Raw genomic sequence first — 17,620 nt, 5'->3', positions numbered from 1 at the left:
ACACAAAACAGCCACAATTTTTTCCCATCCTCTATTTTGGAATACCCAGAATCCTCAAAATAGGCATATTTTGTGCAGTCGCTCATTAGTCTGTCTCGCCTTCCCTGCCTTGCCATTATTCTGGAGCTGACCATCCTTTCCTTTTAGTAATATTAGAATCCTTATAGAGTCTGATAAACTATGTAATATGTAGATGAACTTGTCAAGCAATCATTGGAAATAACTGAAGTGTAAGATTGCACATTTCAAAGCTGTTATAGTAATAATCTAAAATAAATCAAAATTACTTAACAGGCGACTAATACTCAGAGCTAAAATTAAGGAGATTTCATGTTAACTAAGACTTTACAGCTCCTTTTGTGGTACCTGGTTATTGCAGCAGATGCAGTCATTTGTGCAGTACATCGAACTTCTGGCAGATGCAAGAACAAGACCATTACTTTTGGCTTACTTAAAACCTCACTCCTCTCAGCCCAAGTCTTTGAGATCGAACTTCCACCAGCAAAGTTCACCTCAGTGATTCTTTAAATTTCCAAAAGTACTGTCTGTTCTGTTCTATTCCTTTCCTTTTTAAGCTGAAAACTCTTATGATATCTTTTCAATTACAGCAGCTCATCCAGAAAGTAATTGTCTGTGTGTCCTGCTCTCTGTTTCACTCTCACATATAGAGCAGCTGGCCATTTGATGTGAGTTGCTGTGGAAAAGTGTGAAAATTTAATAGGTTTCCTCCTGGGGAAGTTATGGATGTAATGTATTTTGATTTTCAGAAGTCATTTGATAAGGTACCGTCGAGTCATGCAGCACGGAAACAGACACTTCGGTCCAACCAGTACATACCAAACATAATCCCCGACTAAACTAGTTAAACCTGCCTGCTCCTTACCCATATCCCTCCAAACCTTTCCTATTCATGTACTTAACCAAATGTCTTTTAAAAGTTGCAATTGTAACCACATCCACCACTTCCTCAGGAAGTTCATTCCACGTGCAAATCACCCTCTGTGTAAAAAAAAAAAAGCTCCTCATGTCTTTTTAATATCTTTCTCCTGTCACCTTAAAAATGTGTCCCCTCATCTTGAAGTCCCCATCCCAGGAAAAAGACAATGGCCATTAACCCTACCTATACCTCTCATTATTTTATAAACTTCTATATGTTTGTCTCAACCTCCAGTGAAAAAAGTCGCAGCCTATCACACAGGCTATTTAATAAGACAGAAGCCCATGATGTTCAAGATAGTCAATCCTGTATCCATGCTGATGAAGTAACTAATAGAAGACTGAGAGTTGGATTAAGGAGAGCATTTTCAGATGGCAACATGTAATTATTGAAGTGCCACAGTGATCAATACTGGAGACAGTTATTTTAGATTCATAGAATCCCTACAGTGCAGAAAGAGGCCATTTAGTCCATCAAATCTGCACCAACCCTCCAAACAGCATCCCAACCAGACCAACATCCTCACCCCATCCCTGTAACCCTGCATGGGTCTTTTACCATGGCTAACCCACCCAACCTACATATCTTTGGACTATGGGAGGAAACCAGAGTACCTGGAGGAAATTCATGCCGACGCTGGGAGAATGTGCAAACTCCACACAGACAGTCAAGTAAAGCTGGAATTGAACATGGGTCCCTGGGGCTGTGAGGCTGCAGTGTTGACCACTGCGTCACTGTGAAGCCCATACTGTGCCACCACTCCATCCATGTATAATTTACAATATTAATGACTTGGATGAGGAAACTAAATGTTCTAGAGCCAAATTTTCAAATAACACAAACATAGATGGGAAGATAACATAGTCTGCAGAGGGATTAACAGACAAATCAACTAAGTGGGCAAAAATGGAATATAATGTTGGGAAATGTGAACCTTGCACTTTGGAATAGAAAAGCTGATTTTTTAAAAAATGGACATGTGCAGAAAACTACAGAACAAAATGTAGGAGTCTTTGTGCATGAATGACAACAGGTTAGCATCTAAGTTCACTGGGTAGTAAGGAAAGCAAATGGAAAGTTGATCTTTATTTCAAAGAGAATGGAGTACAAGTGTAGGGAGGATTTGCTAAAACTATGCAAGGTATTAGTCAGACTGTAGTTGGAAGACTGAAAACAGTTCTAGACCTCTTATTTAGAGGAAAGATATATTGGCATCGAAGGCAGTCCAGTGAAGGTTCACTAGGCTGACAGCTATGATGGGGCTCTCTTAGGAGAAGTTGTTGAGTAGGTTGGGACTTGTCTTTATTTTAGAAAGCTGTTTCACCATCACTTCTAGAATTCTGTTCCACAATTCTGTTGTGCTGTTTTTTTTTAATTTCATAGTTTTTTTTCTAATTCCTTAAATGGTGTGTATCTCTAATCCTTACCAAACATTCCCTTATTCTCTTCCAATAAATCATATACTAAGAAAAATCATCTTTCTGCATAATTTAGTCCTCATAAATTCAGAAATGAGTTTGTCTTCCTCTGGATTCACTCTATTGTTCTGTAAATTCCTTTGTGATATAAAGAGTAAACATGAATACAGTAAGACAACGTACAACTTAGAAGTCACATTGGACTCCATGTTAACTCTATTTCCCACCACAAATGCTGCTAGATCTGTTGAGTTTTTCCAGCATTTTCATTTTTGCTTTGGATTTCCAGCATCTACCATGTTATTTTGTTACAGTTTCAGCATCACAGCCTTAGATTTATTTGATATGCTTTTAACTAAATGTTCCAAGTTTTCATGTATGCTTTCGTTGACTCCTATGAACACTTGAATCAATGATTTTCATGATTTGACCATTAAAATCTGGAAATCCTTTTCCTTCTGTCTTATTTCATGCATGTTTTTGAGGTTCTTATGAATTTGCAGTTTCTTGCAGATCTGTGCTACCTCTATGCCTATTGTCAAGCCCATTCATTTCCTCTTGAATCATTGGTACTATACATATTTTAATCTAATTCAAAATGTAGGACTACTAGCCTATATTCTGTCCTCTAAGTCATGTAAATTATGAACAGTAGCTTTTCCAGCACTAACCTCTCGAATTCTAATGTGACATGACCCCGCTTGGTCTTTATCTTTGAGTAGCACATTGACTCAGCCTTATTGTAAATCAGTTTGTTAGATTGAAATGATTAGAACTTAACTGCCATAGCAAAACTTAATACAAATCATTTAACTGCTGTAGAAAGGAGACTAAATGTGCAGATGAGATGAAAAGAGTACAGAAAAATAGGCTAAGAGACTGAGATGTGATCGATCAAGTGGAAGAAGCCTCATGTGGAATATAACCGCCCATACAGAGTAATTAAGCCAAGTGTCTTTTTGCTGTCTAATCTATGTAATTCTAGAACAAAGGAAGTTGTTAGGGAATATTGTGCAAAATGTTAAGCTGTTCAAGAGATGATGACGTTTTCATAGTAAAATCTGGCACCTTTTCTACATGGCTGAAACATGAAACATTTGAAATATGGTCAGAATGAACTTGTTTGGTTGATAGTTGAACATTTTGTTGATACAGACTTCTGAATAGCAGTGCTTTATGTGCCTTAGTGTGTACAACTTGAGTTTGGGTACTGTAGTCAGTAGTTTGTACAAAGCTTGTACAGCACTCATGGTTCCAACTCCAGTGGCAATCTGTAATGAATCATTTCAATCATTGCTTTTCTCCTTTGGGTTTCTGCTGAAAATCATTTGTATGTTGACAGATGCAAAATCTGCCATTAATCAATGCAACTCTGCACCATTTGAAAATATAATTTATAAAAAAAAAACTTTGTTTCATAAGACTTTGATATGTTTGGATGTATCACTGTAAATGGATCTATTGCAAAAAAAATTCAATCACTGTGTCAGTTCAGCATCTCCAAATAACCGGATTTTAAATTACCAAAAACAATTCTCCTAACCGTATCGTAAATACATTGAGGAATACTAGATGGTTTCTTGATGAGCTTTTTAAAAAAAAAACACACACCTTTTAGTGCCTGCATGTCTTCTAACAAGTGCCGTTAATTGAAATTGTCAGTGATTATTAATTCAGTTGGGGGCCATGACCAGTTTTGTGAACAAGGCCAGTTCCAGTTTGAAATCTTTTTAAACCAGCATAGAAGTTTCCAGAAACTAGATTTGTAATTGGTCTTAATTATGCCCCCAATGAAGAGCAAACTATTGGAAACTACCTATTCTGAGAATGTCTGGATTAGAATACATGTTAAGTTTACATCACTGAGGAAGGTCACTGGCAGCAGTAACTGAAAACATAAATATATAACATATTTTACCCTTTACCACTAAGTTCATTACTTTGGCCCTCCAACACCAACATTCGGAGCCTACTGAGCCTTGCTTAGCACTTGTCACTTGAATTGGAATAAGCTGTATACAATTTGTAGGTCGCCAATCTCTGCATTTGCCAATAGAAGGAGTGAATATCATATGTGTTGTATCTGGAGTATAACATCACATCATTGATCCAATAGTCTTGCATCCTTATTTGAATGACTTTGGAAGTTAAGCAAGGGGTACAAAATACGAGACAGTGGTGAGGTCGTTTGATTAAGTGATTGAAGAAGTAGTTTTGAGAAATATTGAGAGAAAGAACTTGACATCGACAAAAATATTCAAAGCACCAAAATCACTGAAGTGTTCTCTGCTATAACGATTGATTATATTGCCATGCATTTCATTCAGAATATTACTCAAAATTTGTTTCCCTTATTGAGTTGATTAAAAATCTACCAAAGTACTGAAGGAAACATATTGAAGGAAATTGTAATTATTTTTGTTTTGAAGTGTCAAATAACGTTATCTCGACATTTTCCTTTCGAAATGATAGCATGTGACACAAATTCCTTGATATCTTCCTGTATTTTAATTATGTATCTCTATGTGAAGGACTGCCTCAACCTCTGTAGAGAAAGTAAGAGAAAGGAGCTATCAAAGAGCTTTACTTTTGAGTGATCATAGAAAAGAAAAAGAAGGTGGTAAGTTATATTATCTCTTTTTAGTTTGGACTGTGTTTATAATATGTATACACACGTGTTCTCATGTCAAATAGTATCTTCCAAAGGATGTGATTTTACCCTTCACTTAACACAGTGTTAGAATAAACATGTGGTCAATCAAATTGTTACACAATTTCCCACTGCTAATTTGACAGAATGATTACAAATTTGAAATAGGTTAGTAGTATTATCAGTCAGCTGAGAACAGTCAAACTTTAAGACTAATAATTGAACTGACTGAATGTCACATTTTGGTTCTTCAGTGGCACTTGCTTTTGGTTGTTCAGATTTTAAATGCTTCCTGTGTAGTGTTATGGAATAGGAAAGGGCCTTTCTCTATAACCATAGAGTGCACAATTCCTTACTTCAGTTGTGTGGCATTGAATGTTCCACAAAATGTAAGAGTAAGTTGAATGAGAATGGGGTGTTGTGCTGCACAAAGAGTTCAGAAGCAGAGGTTTGAAGATGTAATATCTTCCTTCCTGTAACTGGCAACTTTCTGAAGCATGTGGCTGAGCTCGGCAGAAACAAATTAAAAAAGTTGAAGGCCATGACCTTCACTGGAAGATGAATATCTCACCAATGTTTAAAAATTGCCATGGAGCGCTCAATGCTACCTTGAAGCTTCAAGGTCTGTAAAGTGTGTTGTTATATTGCATGTTTTAGGTACTTCTGAGCAACTTTACAGAATCTTTTTTAAAAGCATTTACAACATGTCATTTGCATTAACTTATCAGATAGATCTGGATTTTTGTATCGTTTACGCATTTTACATGCTTCCGGTTATTGATGCAATCCAAAATAAGCCATGAATATATGGTCCATCGACATTAGTATCCATTGTGTTACTGTATTCCTGATACAATGTTTGTTTAGAATGACAGGGCACTATGGTAAGTAAAAGTCAGTGACAGATTTTGTACTTATTTGAAAGGCATTATTTTCTGAAAATTATTTATTAAAATAAAGCCTGTCATTTCTAATACTTTGTTATTGGGACTTCCATCTGTAGGAATGATTTCACCCACCCATAGCCCAACATCACCTCATTGGCCACAGTGTCATCTCCAAACTCCATCTTCATCCCACTGTTCAAAACCCATTCCACGTCTTCAACTGAAGATCCCAGCTAACTCTCCTAGTGAACCTAACCTAGGTCAGTAGAGAAGACATCCCATAATCATTCCACCTTTTTTGTGATCTGTAACTATTGTGAAATCATATTATCTAATGTCATTACTGGAATGGAGTCCCTTATTGTTCCTCCATATTATTTGCACTAATCATTTGACTGTTGAAATGAACACAAGTTGAGAAGTAAACTGGTTCCTACATGAAATGTAAATTCTTTTTAAAATTATACGCCTTTGTACCTCTAAGTATTGTATTGTCAAAATGTACATAATCTGCAATAAAATGTGCACCTTGTGCTTGTAATTTTTTTCTTGTATTCTGAAATTTATATTACTACGTTTGCTTCAGAACAGCTTTTAGGTGTGTGGATTTTGTAGGACAAATATTTAATAGTTTATACAATTCTGCTGGTATAAATTTAAAGGAATACTCCACTGTAAGGATGCATAGTGGTCTTGTAAAGTCAAAGAAAAGATATGGAATGAAAGAGTTATTTGCCCTTCAAGTCTGCTCATTCCACCAAGCAATGTACAAGTTAAACATCATGCATCTTCCCCAGTTTATGTCTTACCTCCTGAGGAGGTGTCTGAACACAAGAAGAGAACTGTGAAACCTGTGCCCATCTTCTAAAGGTAAATGATCAAAACATTTGGATATCTCTCTTAACTTTGCAGTCTCCATAGATCATCTTGTGGCTTTATCATGAATCCTAGTAGAAAATATTTATTAATATTCCTGAGGAATATTGAAAATGAGTGACTAAGCCCTGAGGCATCTCACATCAAATTATCGAGCCCATCCAGGACTGAGAAATTTTGCAAAAGTCATGCTGATCTATGGGAAGAGTTCTGGCTCAACCTGAAATTGTTAAACATACTTCTTTAAGGAATATTCTGATATAGTACATTTTGATTGTAGAGTATTCCTTTAAAAACACTGGCCAAAACATTAATTAGTTATGACTGTCAAAATGTCCACAGTTTTACATAATCAGAAGGATATATTGTAGTACACAGGAATTCTGTTTACTCTGATTGTTCTGCCAGAATCTCATAATTACATAGAAGTTATTAAAAATAAGTTGTGCTAAAAGCCCCAACTTTATGGATCTGTGTTTAGTCAATGTATTTTTTCAAAAGAATAAGAAAAAGTTGGAGAAGTGCTAATTTGGCCATAGATTTGTACATATTAATGTCAGTAAAACTTGGGGAAAGATAATATGTATTTTAGTCATAAATACTTGCTAAGTTATTGCATATTGGAGAGAACACATTTTATTTATATTACATAGCATTATATAATGTTTTAGTGTTTACTGTATATTTATTCTAGTAATTGCAAGATTTTGAAGAGGAAATGGCTGATTTTAAATTTTCAAAATTAAGTGTACAATTTTAACGCTGTCTGTATGTTCTAATGATACATTAATTAATTATCTTTCTACTTCTGTAGAAATTTCAGATACAGAAAACACAGAACAAGTTCCTGAAAAGGATTGTCCATCTCCAGTGAGTTCACAAAAGCATAATGTAAGCCCATCAAAATTAAATAAGGTAATCTGCCATTGCTTTAAAGCATATTGCGTTATGAGTACTGACGTTTTGTATTGAATGTTTTTTCTACAAGTTATTGTGTTATGGCTCGGTATTAATGGTTATTGACAAACATGAAACATTATTTTTTCTGCATTCAACTTAAATGATTTGTTAAAGCTCAAACTTTTTTCTTTTAAATTAACAGCCAGCACAAATGCCTTCTCCACCATCATCCCAATCCCAGGTAAAGTTGCAGGTGAAATCTCAAAACCTGCTACAGTCTCATCCTCCCCAATTAGAAAATACAAGTAATACAACAGAGACTTCTAATCAAAGTCAAGTTAAGTCTGAGACGCAGCAGAAGCTGCATTTTCAGTTTGATTCCCAGCCAATTTCAAAAACTAATGTTAATGGCCAGTCTGGAAATCCACATTATTTAAAATATCCATGTCCATCACAGTCTCAGAGTTTAATAAAACCATCAAGTTGTCAACCAACTCAGCATCCATTGAATACTCCGTGTCCTGTGCTCCCACAACATGCTGAGCATCCTCTTAAATCATCAGCTCCTCACATGCCTGGACAGGCCAGCTATCTTCCATCAAGTTCTCAACCACAGCCTCAAATGCACTTACATTCGCCAAAGTCTCAGTCACAGCAACTGGGATCACCATATAGGACAATTCATTCACAATCGCCTCAAGTAGGAACAGTGCAGGCAGCATCACACAGGGGATCTTTTTTAACCCCTGTCACTGTGGGACAAGTGTACTATCAGACAGCACAGCCTGGGAGTTTAGCACAACAGCAGCAGACAAGTGCAGCATTTTATCCTTCGTCGGCAGCACCGTCAAGTCATCAATCTAGTTTGAGTCAGTTCAACCAGCAACATTCAAGCAGTAGTGTGCCCCCGCCACCACCGCCGCCACCACCTCCACCACCACCACCTGCCTACTATCAAAACCAGCAACCTTCTGGAAACTTTCAAAGTTTCAATCAGCCACGAACAAATGTTTCCCAACAGGGAACATTCTCTCCTGCAGCAAGTCCAACACAGAACTTGCCTGGAACGTGTTTGCTTCAACCTTCTCCTGGATCCATTTTACACCAAGGTCCCCCAAAGTCTCCAAGTTCTGCTTTATTGCATGCTTCAGGGTCACTACCAGCTGCAACTGCCTCTGCTCATCATGCACCTTCTACAGGGCAGTATCTGACACCTCCGAGTTCTGGCCTACATCATTCTTCCTCAGCATCTGCAACGCAACCACCGCCGCCACCTCCAGTCTCTCAGTCATCCGGATCAGGACCACACCTTGTGGCTCTTCCAGGCCCACATCACCCTCCAACTCAAGGACAGGGCCCACATCAGTCATCGTTGTCACATGTAACTAGTCCAGTTCATCCAATACCACCAACCCAGGGGACACTACTACATGGTCAGACTTCAGGACATCATCCTCCACCACCACCACCACCTCCACCACCACCACCTGGGCCAGCACCTGTTCATCCTCCTCCACCTTCTGCAGCAGGACTTCAGTCTCTTTCAGCCTCTGGAACTGCAGCATCACATCACAATACACTTAATTCAGCACATCCTCCTCCACCGCCACCACCTCCACCACCGCCACCACCACCTCCACCAGCTCCAGTTCTTGGGTCAGGACATCATGTTGCTCCAGGACAAGGGTCGCATCATCCAGCTCCTCAAGGATCACACCATCTTCCTTCAGGGGCCCATCAGTCTTTGAGTCACCACCCCTCTCATCATGCTGCTCTGGGATCTCAGCTTCCACCTGCAGGATCAGGATCTCATCATTCACTGCCAAGACAAGGCTCTCACCATCAGACTCAAGGAGCAAATAGTATTGCATCACTCGCAAGCCCAGGATTCCATCCACCATCCCCCAAAGTGGTACCTCTTCCACATACAGGTCAGGGACTTAAACAAATGCCGGCATTACCCCCACAAATTTCTGTTTCCAGACCACAGTTGCCACCATCTTTCCAGCAAAACAATTTTCACAGCTCAGGATGGCATTAAAATGGGGCTGTGCTGACCCATTTTGAACATTATTCTGTAAAATAAGATGTAAATATTTTATGTAATGTATCTTTTAAAGATACTACTTAAGACTTGTAAGTCAGACATTGTAATAAACTTGTCACCAGTGCTCATCTTTATTTGTCTTTCACACAACTGTTTTTGATTCTTAAAAGAGACGTTTTACTCCTGTTGGAGCTGTATATATCTGTTTGTGAAGCCAGTGGGAAGAAAAACATTTTTCAAATTTTATTTTGTAAGTAGACATTCCAGCCATCCTAACTGACGTTGTAGTGCACAGGTTGGCTCAAAATTGTAATTTAGTAATTTTATTGTTGCATTTAAAAATGCATTTATTGAATGTTTTGTATAAATTTTTTTATTCAAATATGTTAAACATAACTGCACTTCTAAGGAGTGTTGGCACTCATGCAATTTACTTTCACTTTTTCTGTTCAATTCCCTTTCTGTAGCATCATTTTATTTTCCTTTGTATACTATTACACAATAGCAGAACAATGCAATATAGGTTTTGATGCAGTTGCGGTGTGAAACATGGTTCTTTTACATGATTTGGTTATTTGTAGAAAAGTAATTTAATGTATAGATTATTTCTAATTTCTTCTGGCAGATGTTATGTAAATAATTGTGCATTTACTTTTTTTTTCCTTGCTTGTAAAACCTGCCAATGCTTCTCTCCCATTTTTGAATACTGTTGTACATTCAAGTCCCTTTGCAAATATGTGTACGTTCTCTGTGAGCTTAGTATAAGAATTTTAATTTTTTAAGATACTGTCACACTGCAGCACTGGTTGGGCATTTTAATCTATGTTAATAAATCACAGTAAATTGCATTTTTTTACAAATTATAAATAGAGACTCTTAGGATTTTGTCATGTAATATATATATTTGTTATTTTTCAAAAAGTGTGCTTAAACGATGTACAGTGATTATTTTGCAGGTGGACAAGGAACAAAAAGTGATTAGCTTACAAGTATAGATGAACCCAGCAACCTTAGAATGCTGCTCTAAGGTGCATGGTTAAAATTATTTTGTTTTTTCTGCAACATGCAGTTCATATTTACTGGTTTGTTATATTAGCTTGCAGTTGTATTCGGTGACTCATTCATTTTTGTTTGTTCCCTTGATTAGATTAGATATTAGATTAGATTAGATTAGATTAGATTAGATTAGATTAGATTAGATTCCCTACAGTGTGGAAACAGGCCTTTCGGCCCAACAAGTCCACACCGACCCTCTGAAGATTAACTCTCCCCCTTCTGACTAATGCACCTAAACACTATGGACAATTTAGCATGGCCAATTCACCTGAGCTGCTCATCTTTGGAATGTGGAAGGAAACCGGAGCACCCAGAGGAAATCCACGCAAACACTGGGAGAATCTCGTCACTTATTGAACAAAATACCCTAAAGTAATAGCTTTCATGAGAAGTGGTAGAACATTGAATCAATGTCAAAATTCTATTAGACCAAATATCGCCATAGTTTTTTTTTGCAGCTCCTTAATGGTAAATTACATTGATAAAGTTTATGTTGCCACCGATTTTCATTCTTTTTGGGTTTTTTTCTCTTTCTCACTATTTACTTTGTCTCAGTTGCTTCCCTTTTTCATTTCTCTTGATTTTCCTCACTTTTTTTGTAAAGTTTCAATTAGTAATTATTTTCTCAAACTCCTTAAACGTTCTGCGAATCTACCTATACCAAATCAACTGCAGCAGTTGAAGAAGGCAGCTCACCACCTCAAGGGCAAGTAAGGGTGAGCAATAAATGCTGCTCCAGAAATCAGCACTCACTTTGCATGCATGAACTTATAAAAAAACACTTATGAATTCTATCTGTATTTCTAGTGGCTTTTTGTGAATTCTTTCAACCTGCTACCGTCAGTCTTTAGATTATTTACCCAATTCTAAAGCTTGGGTCTTGCTAAACACCTCTACCTACCTCAGGCTGAAAGTGATTGCTTAAGAAAGAACTTCTATCTCTATACTGTCTTTCTTACGAAGACTGCCCAGTTCCACCACTGATTAGTATCTTCATTCTTACCATCTTTTAGTCATACCTAAAATTCACAAATTGTCCCAGCTGATGTTCACTACCTATATCACATTCTGTGCCAAGTCCTTCTCGCGTTGTGTTTTTAAGAAATGGGATACATGTTTAAAGTAAAATACATATATGAACTTGGCTTTTCATATACATGCAGCTGTCATCTGTTGAATTAACCACTGCTCCCAGTTATCACACCTTAATTCTATGATTCATACTCAGTGCAACAGAGGCTTCACAGAGTCTTCTGTCACATCGACTAGGAAGGGTCATATTAAAATCTCCACAAATGTGGAGATGTTTTCATACTGACTTAGTAAGTTTTTCATGTGTATACAATACATACACTTATGTACCAAGTGTTAGTATGCTGCTGCTTTTGCAGTTTTGTTCTTGTAGCAGTTGAGATCACATTATTTCCAAGAGTTCTTTGTTTATATATAATAATTCATGAGACATGGATATCACTGGCATGGCCTAATTTCCTTTAAGTTAAAATGGGGTCACATTGCAAAATGGTTTGTGAAGTACTGCAGGGTCCTTTGCATAATCTGTTGCAAGTACCAACGTCGCCTTTTATCGCATGCACTAATAGCTGTGAAATCTGAGGTCTCTTAGGTATATGTAACTGCATTAGGCCATTGTTCTGATGGTAGTGGAAGATAACCAAAGAAAAAAAGTTATAATTTTACCTCTATGGAGCATTTGCATTTCACTACAGATAATAAGTAATCCTGCATTATAATAATTGTTTCTTGCCATACAGAAACAAGACCTCCAAGACTACAGTCACTCAAGTGTGAGTGCATGTGTATTGTGATGTTTTACTCTGCACACTGGGTGTATTTTTATGTTTTAAGAAAGCAAACTTACTTTTAATTCATTCTCAGAATCTTTGCAGCTCAATCTAAACCAGTATATGTTTTACCCATCCCTTGAAAGTTGTGGTAAGCTGCCAGCATAAACCACAATAGTCCAAGCAGTATGCCATTGTTAAGAAAGGAGCTCCAGGATTTTGGCCTAAACCGATAGTTCCAAGTGGAATTACAGCCAATCCCCAGCTTGCAAATGTATTCTGCTCTTGAGTCTTCACAAGTCAATTTATATGCAGGTCTGAGCACAATGCAGGACAAGATAAAATAGTGGTTTGCATGTCAGCTCTTTAAAATTACACCCCTGTATGGGATCACATTCATAAGAAGAGCATTCATAAATCAGAGACCCCTTGTATAGTAGGATCATATTTGAAATTGGATGTTAAATACTTTTCATTTAATTTTTGATTCCTTTTTAAGGAAAAGGTCCAGAACTGAAAATATCTTAAAGAACTGCTTGAATTTGAAATCATTCACAGTTGGATGTAACTTGGATTTCATTACAAGTTTGAGATATACCACAAAAATGGTTTGTAGATTTAAAAACCTGTTAGAGGAATGCTATAATATGAAAATGTGCATCTTCTTTATTTGGACTTCATTGATTATTATAGAACATGGTTGCTCCTAGGTCACTGAAGAGTCCCTGCAGCAATCCTAACTGCTTCATCAATTACCTTTCCTTCCTTGTAAAGTCAGCAGTGGAATATTCGTTCATGATGGCACTGGACAGCAGTGTTTGTAATTGCTCAGACCTATCAGCATTTAGGTTTAAGCTACTAAATGGCAAGTAATTCTCATAAGTGTCAGATAATGGCCATCTCCAACAGTAATGTCTAAACTTCTTATTGCATTCATTGGCATTATGATCACTGAATCACCCATTGTCAACAGCCTGAGCTTTGGAATTGACCATGGCCATTTTATTAAATCAGTGATCATAAGTGCTTTCTATTAATAGACCACAGGCTGGGAGTGCTGTGGTGAGTAACTCACCTGATTCCCCAAAGCTTGTCCAGCATCTACAAACCAGCAGGGTAATGAAATACTCTACACTTACTGATGAATGCAGCTCCAAAAACTCCAGACATCTAGGATAAAATAGCCTGGTTTTTTTTTTGGCACCCATCTATCACCAACAGTGATGCAATGTCTCCTACACACAAGATGTATTGCAGCAACTTGCCAACAGCTCATTCAGAACACTACTGAGAACCAAGGCATTAGACAAACCCATGCAGGGTCCCCTTCAAGCCCTACAATCTCCTATTAACCATCTGGTGTTCTTTACTTGCTGGCTCAAGATCTTGGAATTCCTTCTGATATACCAAATGGACTATAGAATTTCAGGAAGGTGCTTATCACCTTGAGAAATTAGAAATGGATTATCATTTTAAAAAGCATTTAGCTCCTATTGTCTTAATTTTTTGCTCAATGAAATATGGTAGGCAGTCATGAGATATATCTTGAACTTTTATTTTTAATACTCACCAGGCAAGAAAAATACTATCTCACTAGGAGTAATAATACAAGCAATTTGGTGTGCTTTTTTTGTAATGTTGTTGAAGGAGAAATATTGGAAACAGAAGTGGGCTGTTCACCCTTTAACCCCACATGTCATTAAAGCACAGCTCAAGTCCATTTAACTATTCATTCCGATCTTTACGTCATAAGAATTTGTTACAGCTTTAACTTGTTAGTTTTTTTTGGGGTAATTATCATTTCCTGTTCTTTCTGACTACACCTATGATTTGAGATTTTAATGTTATTCTGTAGTTGCCAACCAGAATAATTAATGTTATCTGCGCACTGAATTTATTCCTTTAAAACGTGGGTTTAGCTATGATCGCAGAGGGAATACAAAACAAATGTGTGCAACTAGCTTTCATAATTTAACCCTTTAAGACTTACCAGCAAATCTGCTCCATAGCAAATGTACCTTTACGGAGGTGCAGTGCACAAAACAGAATCCACAGAACCGATCAAATCTGACTGAAGGATTATTTTCCTGTAATTTGTAGTTGCGTTCCCGTGGGATGTCGTGTTATAGAAAATCACACAATAGAAGTAATGAACCCTATGGGAAAAACCGGGTTAGAGAGTTCATTTTAGCAAACCTGTCCATTTCTGGTCGTTACAGAAATGCCAAGTTGTTAGTAGCAAAATTTCCCAATGTGTTGTATTTCCAGCTCTTGTGGAGTAGAGTTCATCCAGAACCTGGCGCTCTGTCATTACATTTTGTGAAACTTATGGAAGTTTTTGCGAGAGTTAAACCTCTGAAGGGGTGGCTAAAGGCTGGGATGCTCTGAATGGCTGGAGCTCCTGATTGGTGTCGGGTTTCAGAGAAAATTAGGGGCTGAGACTTTCAGCCTCCTCCCCTCTCTGTCTCTTTCCCCCCCCCCCCTCTTAAAAAGAGACTGGGTGAATTTGGATCATGCATAACTTGGGAGTGGATGGGAAGAAACGAGGGTCGCCAGTGGTTCATCTTTATTTTCACACCTCCCTCTTCCACAACATACACCATCTTTTATAATAGTCACTGTATTGAGGCTTTAGAGAGCCAGCACCTGAGCCTCTGCTTAAACAAAGGCCCTTTTTACTCCCCAGCACTCGGTGAACATTACTGTGTATTTGCACCCTCTTTCACTCTTCATATCTCTCTCTTCCGGCTCCTCAGCCCTCCCCAACTCCATGCATGGTCCCCGTAAGCATTCCAGCAAAATATTCCAATGTTTGCTTCCCTTACCTTAGTTGTAGACAGAAGCAAAAATATACGCTCGCACGCGCACACGACAAACCTGTTGCAATAAATGCGCCAATAGCTAGTACTAGAGGGGATGGAATCGTATTACAGCCAAATAGTGTTTACAAAACGTGCGTTATAGAAGAACTACTTGTGTTCTAACACTTTTGAGGTAGAGGGAATTTCATTAAGATTATTTTTCATTTTGTGTACTATGTTTTAGTGGCTTGTTTACCTGCATGCTCAACTGCATAAAAGAGGCGATACACATTGAAGTACGAGGGATTGGGTTTATGGAAGAGCAAGTGGGTGACCTCATTGCCAAGACATTGAACTTCATTTGTCACACTCACTTTTCCCAAATCATTTTGTATTTGTCTTTCTACAGATTAAAGATTGACTTTCTCCAGAAAAGAAAAATAAAGAGATCTTATATGATAGTCACTGATAAATCCAAATAGGAATTTGAGAATTTTTTAACCAATAGATTGCTAATCATTTCAAATATCATTAGTGCATTGGTTTGAATATATGCAGCCTCAGTATTGTAAACACATATATAAATTGTGAAAAACCACTGGGTATGAAAGTTGTTTATGGCTTATCTTATGCCAATAAGCAGTTCTACATCAACAGTGCAATGGGATGTCTCAGGATGCCTAAAATTAGTCCTTAGACCTCACTCTTAGCACAAGCTGTCAGTATCATGTGCCTCAAAGAACAGATGTTGGAGCAGGAACAAGAGACAACTAGAAGGACTGGGGTTTTGCAAAAACATTTCAGCTCTTCCTGGAAAATTTATTATATTTTGAACTTACCTACTGGTGACTGAGAATCCTGATCTGAAAATCATTTGGTAGTGCAAAGACAGTAGTTTCCTAGAATTTGATTTAATTAGAGAATAAAGCTGGAGTAAAATCTAGTCTCTATAATAACAAGATTACCAGGTTGTTATTAAAAACCCAGTTGGTTCACTTATGGCCTTCAGGAGGGAAATTTGTTCTCTCACGTGCACTCTAAACCTTCAGTGAACAATTACAATATTTAAAAGGCACCTGGATGGGTATATGAATAGGAAGGGTTTAGATGCTATGGGCTACCTGCTGGCAAGTTGTACTGAAGAGTCTGTTTCTGTGCTGTACATCTCTATGACTCTTAAGTGGTTGACTCCAAATTAGCTTCAAAACCAACACCATTATATGAATTATCATAAATATATAGGGATATGTGTCTAAATTGGGAGAGTTATCTCATAGGAGCAAGTGAACTACAGCTGATGGTCATAGTTCCCATTATCATCCCTGCAAATATCCCATCTATCCTCTCCAAAAGCAATGATACAGTGAGAGGATTGGCCCTGGGTGTCCTCAACACTGTCTCCAACCCCAGTGAAGATTCATAGCATCAGATCAAACAAGCAAGGAAATCTGTAGTAACCCTTTCTCTTAAATATTTTGAATCAAATGTGTTCAATTGAAAAAAAAGGCAAATCAAATGGCTGCTTTATGATGCCAACTGAATGGATTTAGTTCCAGTATCAGTGAGGTTACCCATGAAGATACTCCATCTCAACCTCTGCCTTTGCCTGAGGTGTGATGATTAGGGGGTTAGATAGGGTTGACAGCGTGAACCTTTTCCCGCGTATGGAGTCGGGTATTACAAGGGGGCATAGCTTTAAATTAAGGGGGGGTAGATATAGGACTGAAGTTAGAGGTAGGTTCTTCACTCAGCGAGTCGTGAGTTCATGGAATGCCCTGCCAGTAGCAGTGGTGGATTCTCCCTCTTTATGGGCATTTAAGCGGGCATTGGATAGGTATATGGAGGATAGTGGGTTAGTATAGGTTAGGTGGGCTTGGATCGGCGCAACATCGAGGGCCAAAGGGCCTGTACTGAGCTGTATTCTTCTATGTTCTGTGCTCCAGTCGGCTCTCACTAATTAGAGAAGGGCCCCATGTAGGGCTACGTGATAAGACTACAGCAATTTTATTTGTTTGTTTAAACTAGGCATGACCATTTCAAACAAGAGCAAACCTAACCATCTCTGTTGGCATTCAACAGCATCATGTTTGCTAGCTTCCCCATCATTGACTTCTTAAGGTGAACATTGACGAGAAATTTAACTGAACCAGCATGGAAGTATTGCATTTTTCAGTAGCACGTCAGAGGCTGGGATTTCTACTATGAAGCTGAAATCCTGACTCCACAAAGCTTATCCACAGAATGGA

At 37.9% G+C, this 17,620-nt stretch overlaps 1 protein-coding gene across 6 annotated transcripts in view; it reads left to right on the top strand.

Moving 5' to 3' along the window:
* kmt2e (lysine (K)-specific methyltransferase 2E) overlaps positions 1-10,561 on the top strand; it is a 129,113-nt gene extending 118,552 nt beyond the window's left edge. For 3 of the 6 annotated variants that reach the window (XM_043713857.2, XM_043713858.2, XM_043713855.2), the window contains 4 exons: positions 4,887-4,975; positions 6,009-6,152; positions 7,583-7,683; positions 7,871-10,561. In XM_043713857.2, coding sequence (XP_043569792.2) covers positions 4,887-4,975; positions 6,009-6,152; positions 7,583-7,683; positions 7,871-9,709 — 2,173 coding nt within the window. In that variant the 3' untranslated portion in view covers positions 9,710-10,561. The remainder of the gene's footprint in view (positions 1-4,886; positions 4,976-6,008; positions 6,153-7,582; positions 7,684-7,870) is intronic. The other 3 variants (XM_043713856.2, XM_043713861.2, XM_043713859.2) reach the window with 3 other exon arrangements.
* Positions 10,562-17,620: the final 7,059 nt, after the last annotated feature.

The sequence above is a fragment of the Chiloscyllium plagiosum genome, unplaced genomic scaffold, assembly GCF_037043375.1.
Source record: "Chiloscyllium plagiosum isolate Xiang-an unplaced genomic scaffold, Cpla_swu_hap1 HiC_scaffold_23, whole genome shotgun sequence".
Lineage (NCBI taxonomy): Eukaryota > Metazoa > Chordata > Chondrichthyes > Orectolobiformes > Hemiscylliidae > Chiloscyllium > Chiloscyllium plagiosum.
This window is presented reverse-complemented; position numbering and strand designations above follow the sequence as displayed.